This window comes from Pseudochaenichthys georgianus, chromosome 17, assembly GCF_902827115.2.
Source record: "Pseudochaenichthys georgianus chromosome 17, fPseGeo1.2, whole genome shotgun sequence".
NCBI classification, from domain to species: Eukaryota; Metazoa; Chordata; class Actinopteri; order Perciformes; family Channichthyidae; genus Pseudochaenichthys; species Pseudochaenichthys georgianus.
In genome coordinates this window covers 32,664,941-32,677,418 of record NC_047519.1, presented here as the reverse complement: position 1 = coordinate 32,677,418, position 12,478 = coordinate 32,664,941, and the positions used below count along the sequence as shown (strand labels likewise).

The 12,478-nt window shown below is 40.2% G+C and overlaps 1 protein-coding gene across 2 annotated transcripts in view; it reads right to left on the bottom strand.

The window, feature by feature from the left end:
• The window catches only part of LOC117462443 (guanine nucleotide exchange factor VAV3-like), a 53,011-nt gene extending 43,123 nt beyond the window's left edge, over nucleotides 1-9,888 (bottom strand). For both annotated transcript variants that reach the window (XM_034104681.1, XM_034104682.1), the window contains exons 1-2: nucleotides 9,580-9,888; nucleotides 5,014-5,130 (exon numbers count right to left, since the gene is read on the bottom strand). In XM_034104681.1, the coding sequence (XP_033960572.1) occupies nucleotides 5,014-5,130; nucleotides 9,580-9,783 (321 nt within the window). In that variant the 5' untranslated portion in view covers nucleotides 9,784-9,888. The remainder of the gene's footprint in view (nucleotides 1-5,013; nucleotides 5,131-9,579) is intronic.
• Nucleotides 9,889-12,478: the final 2,590 nt, after the last annotated feature.

The following is a 12,478-nucleotide window of genomic DNA, read 5'->3' as shown; positions in this document are numbered from 1 at the left end:
CAGGATGTGTCCCAGCTACCTTCAAACATGCCGTGGTTAAGCCATTACTTAAAAAGAAAAATCTCGATCCATCCATTCTCACAAATTTCAGGCCCATCTCCCAGCTACCCTTTTTATCTAAAGCCCTGGAGCGAGTAGTCTACACCCAGCTGCAGTCATTTTTAACCATGCATGGCATCCATGACAAATGTCAGTCTGGCTTTAAACCTATGCATAGTACTGAAACAGCCCTTTTAAGAGTTTTTAATGATCTGCTCTTATCCACCGATTCAGGCAGCCCAGCTGTCTTGGTGCTGTTAGATTTAACTGCTGCCTTTGACACTGTGGATCTTATCCTGTTGTCACGGCTTGAACAGTCCGCAGGCATTACAGGCTCTGCCCTTGCATGGTTCAGGTCTTATTTGACGGACCGTAGCTTCTCAGTGCAGTTAGGTGCCTTCTCCTCTGCCAAAGCCCCTCTTACCTGTGGGGTTCCCCAAGGCTCGATTCTAGGCCCCATCCTTTTTCTATTGTACATACTGCCCCTAGGTTCAATTCTCACAAAACATAATATCCCCTTCCATTGTTATGCTGATGATGTACAGATCTATCTGCCTCTCAATCAAAATGCCAACTCACTACAGCAGTTTTTTAACAGAGATTAAATCCTGGCTTAGCCAAAACTTCCTCACCCTCAACGAGAGCAAGACCGAGGTCATCTTTTTTGGACCCCAACCAACAGTCTCCCCGGTTGATATTCTGGGCTCCCTTAATAAAAATATCCTCCCCTCTGTTATGAACCTTGGAGTGACCTTCAACAGCGCCTTTAAATTTGATAAGCAGGTTAGCACTGTAGTCAAGACCTGCTTTTTCAAAATACGACTATTGGCTAAGACCAAGTCGTTTTTATCTTTTAAAGACCTAGAAAGGGTTATTAATGCCTTTGTTACCTCGAGACTGGATTACTGCAATGCTCTGTATGTGGGTATGGATCAGGCCTCAATTAGACGCCTGCAGCTAGTTCAGAATGCAGCTGCACGTCTTCTCACTGCCCCAATTCTGGCTTCATTGGACTGGCTTCCAGTTCGGTTCAGAATAGATTTTAAACTCCTTTTATTTGTTTTTAAAGCCCTAAATGGGCTGGCTCCTGCCTATATAGCCGAACTCCTCCATCACTACACCCCAGGCAGAGCCTTAAGGTCGGCTGATCAGCTGTTGTTGATAGTGCCTAAGACCAGGCTTAAAACCCGAGGGCATCGAGCTTTCTCAGCGGCTGGCCCTAGGCTCTGGAATACTTTGCCCCTCCATGTGAGGTCGGCCCTGACCCTGGGGGTTTTAAATCAACACTTAAAACTCACTTTTTCTCTCTGGCTTTTGTTTAATTAATTATTTTTCATTTATTTATTCATTTAGTTCTTTATTTTAATATTTATAACATAACATAGGATTTTATAAAGTATTTTTAAAATAGTTTATTACATTATTATTACATTATTCGAATATAGGAATAGTAGATAGGATTACTTAAAAATATAGTACCTTATATTTCATCTTTTTCCCTTTAGACCCTTGCGGTTTATTCTTAAAAACCCTTACCCTTACCCACCCCCCATTTCCCCTCTGCTGGTCTATGTCCTTGTAGAGGGTAACGGGGTACAGAGTCGCTTAGATAAGCGGGGGAGTGCATCTGACGAAGAGATAGGTTGTTGTGCTCCCTATCTCTGTTTCTTATCCTATATCTAATAGAACTGCTCGGGTCTTGATAGATTGAGTGGGGAAGTTCATGAGATCTTTCTAGAGGGTTATCAAGAATAACTTTTATCCAATGACCTTCTCCCTCTCTGTCTGTGTCTGTGTCTTCTCTTGTTCCGATTAACCAAATCTTTGTTCTTGTTTTGTATCTATATCTACGCCGGGATCCGGAGTCGAGGCTGATCCTCTTGCTGTAGTCCTGTGCCCTGGATCCTCTATCCTGAGTTCTGGATTAAGTCGTGGACTTCGGGTCGTGGCTGAACCTGTCTCTGCGGTCCTGCCTTGGGTCTCGTCATGCTGCTTCCCTGATGGCTTCCACAGGATTGTAGCTGACATCCTCGTGGATTCATCTTCTCATTACAGACGCATGCATTCCTAACATTCGGTCTATATGCTGTAAAATGTATTATCTCTTCGATTTACACACGGCATCTATTGCACGTCTGTCCGTCCTGGGAGAGGGATCCCTCCTCTGTTTCTCTCCCTGAGGTTTCTCCCATGTTTCCCCCTTAAACTGTGGGTTTTCTCCAGAAGTTTTTCCTTGTACGATGTGAGGGTCTAAGGACAGAGGGTCTAAGGACAGAGGGTCTAAGGACAGAGGGTGTCATATTCTGAACAATCTGTGCTGTTGTATTTGCTGTAAAGTGTCTCTACTGTAGGCTATTTTTATTATATGTACAGCACTTTGGCTCCACCAAAAATCTTTTATAAATGTGCTATATAAATAAAACTTGATTTGATTTGATTTGAAGAACGTCACACAAACTAAAGGTATCTTGTTTGTTTTATTTGTACTAAAAAACTCATTTGCTGGTTTCAGAGGAAAGGTGGAATTTGTTTCTTTCAGACCAAGCCAAGCTAGCCTTCTCTCCTGTTTGTTAAGGCCAAGCCAATCACCCCTTAGCCAGTAGCTTTATAATTTCTATAATAATAATTTAATAAAGTAAGAGAGAACAATTTGCTAAAACATTTAATTTCTTTTTTTATGGGAAGAATTTTTTTTTTTTAAATGTCCATTCACATTTGCAGTAAGCAAACATCGTGCTTCTACAGTCAAAGTTGACACATTTTATGTTTTAGCATGTATTTGAGTGAAGAAGTAAACACATGTTGGCCTCCGGGTGCAGCCTGTAGAAACCCTGCAGAGGAATGTAGGTTAGAGAGCTCTCATTAGATATTCAGTGGACTAATGCTTAGTCTACGGGCAGAGTTGGCACAACTCAACCCGAGTGGATTAGACTGGCTAAGATTTGAGATGTTCTCCTTTGAATGTTTTCTGGAAAATAGGAAAGAGCATTTCTTGTTTGGCTTAACAACCCTCCCTGGAGCCGATTCAACCCAATCGCTGAACCTGCTGTCACCCGTATTCCTAACTAATGATGAACAAACAAGTAAAGATGCGGCACAATCTTCCCACTAGTGAAGCTTGTCTGTCTGATGGACAACTCTTGGACATGACTGAGATTATGCAGCCCAGCTTGTATGTACTGTACATATTTACAGGCAGCACCTCCCCTACGGGATTATCAACAGCCAGATTAACTGCAAGCTTCTTTAGAGCGCAACACACTGGACGGAGAGAAAGGAGAGTCTGTGTGGGAAACTGCACGCAATCCTTCACACTTATAGAGAGAACCAAAGACCAGTTGCTATTCTCTGCAGGGAAGTGAATCAAAAACATTAATCATGTATAATACACCTGATTTAAATACTTTTGATATAGCTTTTGCCTGCAGGAACTTTTCCTTTAATTGAAATTTGCTCACAAATTATCAGTAGGGAGTTCTAAAAGCTGTTCGGACAAATTAATAAAATTATAGGAAGAAAATATGATATTATTTACATAAAGGATATTAGTTTTCCAAAATGAAGCCCCATTGACACGGTGTTCAGTCTTTAACTGCCTTAATGTTCTGTATTTTTAAATAATAAAATAAATATATTCAGTACAGATAAAAAGAAGGGAAATATATTCAGAAGGAAATGTTATTATATTTCCCCATGGATAAGGCAGATGCTGAGACCACTCAGGATGCTCCGAGCTAATGTATGCACTGAATGCATGGAAGCAGGGTATTGTGGGAAAAGGCTGTTCCAAAGTGAGCGTGCTTTCTTAAGTTAAATCATTCTCCTGTGCTGCGAGCGAGGAGGAGCGCACTCCAAACCCACTGGCCTGGTAACTCTGTGTACTCGGACTAAAACCAGCTCCCACAAAAATGCAGCAATAAAAAGAAGTCAACCAATCCCGTAAATAAATGCCGTGGAAAAAGCAACACCAGGCAATGAGAGGGCACGAATTGAAATCCACTTACACACATGCAATGCTTTCTTCAGAGGAAAACCTCTGGCTCAATATCATACTGTTAGACTTCCCTCAACCTTCATAGTAATCTAAATATGCGACTGGATATTCAAGCAGTCAGATTCATGAGCATTTTTATAATCTTCAGGTTTTAAATGATGACATTTCAACAACATTTTTAATACATTCTAGTTTCATGATCTAGATTTAACAATTCCTTTCTCTTGTGTAAACACTTTTTTTTAGTTGTTTTTTGTTGTGGTTTTTCTGAGTAATTGCAGCTGCAAACCCAGGATTTTATGAACTATGGTAAAGAAAAGTATTTGCTGTCTTTGAGAGGTTTTTTCTCACATTTCTTCACAAGACACCATTATGTTTTGTTTCGTAAGAAGACATTACAATTGTTGTTGTGCAAACTATAACTCAATGTTGATGTTTTTTCATCTGAACAATGGCAAAAACAATCAATTAGACAGCCAGTATAATCCCTCCCTTCTAATAGATGTCAAACAAAGGATAAAATATGTTTCATTTTGTTGTCTTGTTTTTAAAGACACCATAAGGTTTTGTTAAGTAGGAATAGTTTTGATGACAAATATGATCCCTATTAGGCAAACTTCATCACAGTTATGATGTATGTGTCACCAATTTCCCCGTGTGGTTTCTAACAACGGAACAATGGAGAAAATGTAAAACATACTATCAATTAGACAGCCAGCATAATAGCTGTAATGGAAGTCATATACATTCAACAGACACCGTGCTCACTCTAACGTATTTTCTTGTAAAACAGCTTGTAAATGTGAGATTTCCTGTAAAGACGTACATAAATCATGGCAACCAGAGAAGAAGGCAGCCGATAGAGGAAAGCAGAGCAGAAAAATAATAGAAGAAATGTGCATCGTTGGAGAATACCATCAGTTGTGAAGACAGAGGACTGTTTCCTCGAGTTGTGACAGAATAATGGATGAGGGTTTTACCTTTCCAAAGTCTCGAACATCGAAGAGATCAAAGGCTTCAAACAAGTAAGTCTTCCTCATCCCAAACACCTCGTAGCAAGACGTCAGGAAGGTGCGGATGTTCTTCAAGCACAGGAACTGCAAATAGAAAAAAAAATCGTTTTAGATATCAATTGTGTAATATTCCTGGTCTCCACAAAGCATTTATTTCACACATTCTTTCATATAAATTGCTGCCCAGGTTTAGAGAGGTCAGTGTGTCAGATGTCTCACACAACAATGAAAGATTATAAATAATACATCACACATTCCACAATTATTTTATTGAAATAGTTTCATATTTATATTTTACAAATATATTTATAAGGTGAAAGTACTTTAGATCAACTGAATTATATATATTATATGGACTAAACAACGTAGTCTACAGATTCTTCAGAGTAACAACTTTAGTGTTTATGGAGAGAAATGTTGTGGCTGTTCAATGTTTTAAAAATAAAATGTAATGCTTTAAACGTCAAGATTACTTATGTGCCCCTTTTGCATGCTTAGTGACGACTGTTTAACTTTCTTTTTTGTTTGTTTGAAGAATTTACCCTTTATTTGATTTCACCTTGACAAAGTTAAAGTAACACCATAATGCAAGCAAAGAGCACAAGAAGTCCACTTAAAAAAAGTGAAGGTGAACCGCACATAAAACAAAGCAAACTGAAAATGAAAACGAAAAATGTCATTTGTGTCACTTCCTGTTAAGGATCTGTGTCTCGGTGGGAAGAAAACCAAAAAACATTCAAAAAGACAATGGCGAGTGGTTCAAGAGGTCCAATAGCATTGTCAGAAAAACAACACCTTAAGCATTCATCAACAATAAACAAGCTATAAACATGTGTACCAGCATAGTTAGCCCGTGTGCACATTAGTGATATTACTAAACTAGAAATTGTGTATGTGCAGCAAATACAGAGCGGATTCTTACGGATAGATAGGCTCCTTTTTATCATTTGAACTCATCGTGGAGACGCCTGTAATCACTCCACCGCCCCCCCCCCCCCCCCCCCCCCCGGGGCCCTGTTAGTCTGCGGAGGAAGTGCATGAAAATGATGGCTTTGCACCACCATCAGCCTCTTACTCCTGATTACAGCCTCAGTCCTGGTGCATACTCACTTTCCTCTCATCTTCTTTGGAAATAAACACTGCATTCTTGGCTTCAAGGATGAAACAACTATAAAGTAAAAGTGCACATCTTTCTTGGTACAGTAAAACTATTGAAGGAGGGTTTGCTTTTGCAGTATTTAGTCAAAATCCTGTTTCTGATGATCTTATATTGCATATATTTTAATCAGTTATTGCCATGTTTGTGCTCAGATGTATTGATGTTTAGCAGCATGACTTTCTCTGATGCTGAAGTGTCTTGTCTTATCAATCAATCAATGTTTATTTATATAGCCCAATATCACAAATGTTACATTTGTCTCAGTGGTCTTCACAGTGTGTACAGAATATCAGTATGACAATACGACACCCTCTGTCCTTAGACCCTCACATCGTACAAGGAAAAACTTCCGAAGAAAACCCAGTTATCCTCTCTATATGAACAAATATAGATCAAAAGCAGGGGTTATGTTGAGGGTCTTTTATCCACACATAAGAATATTACTGTCACAATCCATATTTTTTATTTGAACTGAGGCCTCACATATAGAAGGGGCCTCAGTACACTGCACTCTCATCCCGCAGTACATTACTTTGATGCCCTTATTTCCATTTCCAAGATCTTAGGTCAGCGGGGCACAAAGAAAGGACCATTTCAGATCTGACATACAGTACATGGACTATATTCAGATGGCCTACAGCTGCAGGCTATGGCTAGCCATTGTTCAGGACATTATGCCCTGGGTTTGCTCTTATTGTCCATCAAGAAGATAAGAGACGAGTAGACATGCACTGACAGAGCACATACACAACAGTTTATACCACGGAGCACAATGCGATGCCCTACTGGGAGGGATTTCATTTTTTATGGAGGCTAAGATTTTTGTAGGCAAGATATGTAATTTTGTCTACATGTCTCCATTCATTTATGGCAGTGAAAGAAATGTAAAACTGATCATAATTGTACAGAGATTGTGGTGATGCAACATTTCAAGCAAACAAATAAGAATACAGTTGCATCCTTTAGATCAGGGGTTCTCAAAGTGTTGATGAGTGAGGGGCAATTTACATACAGTATACATTAAGAACTTGCAGAGGACACAAAGTTGGGTTATCTACAGACAGTGACTAGCTAAAATCGCTAGCTAACTCCCGTTTCTGATTCCGATAACTTACAACAGATTTTCCGCTTAACCGCAACTCTAGTTGCCTATAGTTGCCATGCAACCAGTAGTCTAGCAAACTTTCCACAAGCTGTCATTAATAATTTAGGAATGACAACCCAGGGGGCGCAGTTTTACCATTCTTAAATTCCATTCTAATTCTTACTAGATACGAACCATGGAGGATTAAAAAATATAACGCATGCATTTCAGCGTGTCACATTAACTATCGCGGGCCGCCAGAAACATTTCCGAGGGCCGCCATTGGCCCGCGGGCCGCACTTTGAGAACCCCTGCTTTAGATGAAGTCCAGTAAGAAATGATCACACCTGCTCATATCAAAACGTTGTGTGTGTGCGCTTCATACTGTGTCTTTTTAAATTAGGAGTTCTTTGACCTTAATAGATTAAGATTACGATTACTTGGAATTGTTCGTGTTCAAAGCCTTACTAGATAATCATGTGTCATATGTGTCATACTTATAAGAAGATAAAGATCTCATCACCGGCAAAAGGAAGTCTTGTTCCTATAGTGACACATTACTATATATAGTAGTAGGCCTAACAGTAGTTTGAAAACCCAAGCTGATTTATTTTAATTCAGATTTTTTGCAACTATAGCTATCTCGATTATATCTGAGCAAGTCAAATATGCTTTTAATTTCTTTCTTCCTTTTGTTTTATCAAATATAAAAGAGATTTTAAATTTGTGATCTGTTTTGAATGAAAATGTGTAGTTTTGAGCTTTCACTATTTATAAGTGTAAGAAATCTCCTGATGACTAACCAAACATGGTTTGAAACTCAGTTGCGAGACAACTTAAAGCTGCTGCACACACATAGTAAAAGTTCCCGAACAAATGGGTGGATCAAAGCCGGGATTGTATCAGGCCTCTCCAGTGACAGAGGCAAAAATTACGGGTAAAGAGGTGAAAAGAGGTTAAGCCTGGGACCATCTCTGTGCGAAAAGACAGTTGCATTTGCTTAAAGTAAGATTTAAAAACACATAGAGAAAGGCAAATGATGAATCGCTTTGAATCAATCATATTTAGAGGAAGTAGGCAGAGGAAGCCTTGTCCATATTAGATCTCCAAATGATTTAGAGGTCATTTTGTCGCATTATTTGTATTACATTACATTACATGTTAGATGCTTTTATCCATAGCGACTTACATACTCAATACTGTGGAGAATCCCCACAGGAGCAATTTGGGGTGAAGTATCTTCCCCAGGGACACAACGACATGCTGACTGCAGTGGGGTTTGAACCTGTGCTCCCCTGATCCGAACACACACGCCACACGCCTCCCTTTTATGAAATGCTTACAGTGACACAGCACCACAGGAGAGAGGATGGCTTTACACTTATTCTGGACTTGAATGTAAGGAGTTTGACAGATTAAAAAGTATGATATAAGCTTGCCTTATCTTCACTACTTTTGTGCATAATCCTAAAGGAAGATAATTCCTCTCACACCCCAATACACTCTAAAGAAGCCTGGAATAATGCACATTTTTACCATATGTAATGTGTTGTTTTGAGGTGAGGTTTTGAATGGTTTGTCAAGAGACCTATATGTGTCTAATTGTTCCTTTAAAAGCATCATTGTGTTAGCCTTCTAAGTTCATGCAAACCAGAACACATTTTTCTGTCAGTGTTAATAAGCATAAGTGACATTGAATTGATTTCTCCCACTAACAGGGCTAATTGATTCTGGAGCACGTGATATTTAGTAAATTAACTTACATTGACGTGTAACACTAAATTAACTATTCTGGCACGCTTTTAATCACATTAATGTAATGGAACGTACATTGTAGTGTAGTGTTTGTAAGTGTATATCATATATTCAATGTTTACATTTTGGGAGTTTGATAGGTTGGACAAGCCTAATGTACTGCCTTCCATTCTATATATGTGTATATGTATATTGTGTATTCTATATAGGCTATATATATAATAATATATCCTTCATTATTGATATTCACTGTTTTGTATATTTTGTTTATCTTCTGCTGATATACATATATTTTTTGTATTTTTGTTATTGTATGTAAGTTACCTAAATTACATTGCACATTATTCATGTGCAATGTCCTATCAATGCTGCTGTGGTGAATTGGGACCAGATTGGGATCAATAGTAGGCCTACATCTTATCTTATTACTAATGTCTGGCAACAATTTTAACTTCACAACAGTTACGCAGTTCCTCTGTTTGCACACGTTACCACCACAGTAAAGTTGCTTTGAAAGCAGAGCTGAAGATTCTACCTGTGACATCTGCGGCCTGAGATTGATCTCCTTCAGGTTGATGGTCTGAGGTTTAAGGTTGTTGAGCAGCTGGCACAGCAGCACCCCGTCCCGCAGGGTCTGCGCCAGGTCGAACACCTGCGCGGTGTCTGCAGTCACCCGGTGGTTGGCGGGCAGCACGTTGCAGCTGATCAGCCACATCGCACACTGCCTCCAGTACTCCATGTTGTCGGTGAAAACAGAAGGTTAGTACCAAATGTGTAAACGTTGTCCCTATCTGAAGCCTGTGCACGGCATGGTAGCTGCGCTCAGCGGCGTCCCCTCGTCTCTCTGAACTCCTTCATGTCCTCTGGAGGGGGGGGGGGGGGGAGTTACAGCTTTTAGACGCTGCACAGCTGGGAGGCTGTCTGAAACCCCCTCTGCATGTGTGAACTTCCCCTTCCTCCTTCTGTGACACTGTTTCCACAGAGGTGGTCGTACAATGTGCGTAAGCCTTCCCCTTGTTGCTTATCAAGTTTTAACACTTTATATAGGAAGCTCTTCTAGCTGTTGGCAGCAATTTTAAGTAATTTCACATATACATAATCTAAATGGAAATTGGTTTTTCATTCAAAGCATTTTTAAAATCTATTATTTCTGAACGATTGCTTAATAAACTAGGCCTATATGCCCATCACATGTTCCTAAACCCATTTTAAAAAAATAAAATAATTTGTTTTAAGAAATATATGCATTGTCTGAAACAGTAATCCAAAATCCCACCAATGCATATAATATGAATGAAAAAAAGATATCAATCCAAAATTTAAATTTTCCTCGATAAATGTTGATCAACGGCAATTTGTGACAGTTTAAACCTACTAACTATTTTAGTACTTTTTCTTCATTCAAAAACAGTGTATCTATTTATTCTATGAAAAACTGTGTGTTGCAGTAATCCCTCAGTCACCACTACCAGTTGACATTCCATGTGGATTATAGACAGTTTTGACAGGTGACTGTAATCTGAGTATTTAGAGAAACTGTGAAAACTGTATTTGCGTTTTTTACAAGTCAGATATAGTAAAGAATAGAGGGATACATATGGAGAGAAGGACATCCTCCTTCCATGGGATTTACTGTAGATCGCTGTCATCAAAGCCACGACATAAACACAGGAAGGAAGCGGAGGGATCCCATCTTGTTTCACCCTAAGTGAGGGAGACAGATGTTTCCGCAGATATTGGCTCATAAACTACAACTTCTTATATAAGAGTAAGTAGGTTTAGCAAGGAAACTTGCCCTCTTGATTACTTAAAGGGGACATATGAAAAACATATTTTTCTGATGCTTTTGCATATTTGGGCATTTTGAGTGCCCAACCCACTGTGCAATAAGTCACTCCAGTTCGTTTTTTCTTGAGCTGCCGATGTCCGAAAACATGTGATTCAACAAGCCATTCAGGGACATTATAATATACAGCACTGCCCCTTTCTTAATATCTCCACCCTCTACTTGAGATCTACTGTAAACGTGCAGCAAGTTTTTCTCACAATATATTCAGAGAACTGCTGGGCTATTTTGCAATAGGGGTTTAAGACAGGTAATAGAGAAGTGCAGTGTTTTAAACAGAGGGTGAAAACCAAGCAACAACCTCATGTGAAGCTTATGCAGAAGTGCAATGAATGCAGTTCATCCAATGGCTACTTAAAACTACAAAAACAAGTCAATCTCCATAAAACCTATGTTAATTGCCCAACTTTCCAGCAGTAATAAGCCAGTAATGTTGGTCCCTGTAGCTTAACTCCCTATTCATGACAATTTTAGGGGGGCTACATTCAATATAACACCCCTGTGTATTTTATACTAAGGCTTGAAGTTACAAATTATTACGGTGGCGTCTATTTTGAGTGACAGCTGGATGCCATCTCAGGCCATTAGCCTCTTGGGGTCTGCTCTGTTGTGTGACCTGGCATGATCAATTCCACTATGATGCCCATTATACAATTAGCTTTGAGTTAGACGGTGGCATCACTGCCAGAATGTCACCAGCCAGAGCCGCTCACATTGAACTTGACAACAGATCTTCAGAGATCTATGGGTCATATGATTCAGACTATGTGTTGACTGAACCAGAAGCCCTGGACAAACGGTTAGGTCTGTGTCAAGCTGAAAGTGTGGCCTATCGCACACAGAGGCAGAGATTTGGATAAGTACAGGAACTCAAGGTACGTGCTCTGCAGAGCCATTAGCAGTGCAAAGAGAAACTACAAAGTGGAGTCTAAAGGCTCTGATGACAGGGGGGTGCCATGTGGGCGGGACTAAGAACAATGACTGACTGCAAAGGGACATCAGGTGGTGCTGGGGGATTGTCTGTGTGTGTGTCTCTCCCAGATGAGCTGAACTCTTTTGATGCACATTTTGAGAGCAGCCATGCTGTGGGGGTACAGAAGGCCACGAGCCATTTTTAAAAGGGCAGATGTTGAGATCCTTTAAGGGTTCATCCGCACCAGGCTCCTAGACCTGATGGCATCCCTGGCCCTGTTCTCAGGGTGTGTGCAGTTCAGCTGGCAGAGGTGTTCACAGACATATATCAACAGGGCACTGCTGCATAGTCCCCTCATGTTTCAAATCCTCCACCATCGTTCCTGTCCCCAAAAAGACTAAAACACCAGCCTCAATGAATACCACCCAGTGGCACTCCCTTCCATCGTCATTCGTGCTTTGTGCCGTTAGTCAAAACCCACATCACCTCCTCCCTCCCTGACCCCATGGACCCCCTGCAGTTTGCCTACAGAGCAAACAGGTCCACAGACGCCATAGCCCTCACCATCCACACTACCCTCTCATAAATGAACACATGTGGGAATGCTGTTCATTGACTACAGGTCAGCTTGTAACACCATTGTGCCCTCCAAGCTTGTCATCTAGCTCAGCAGCG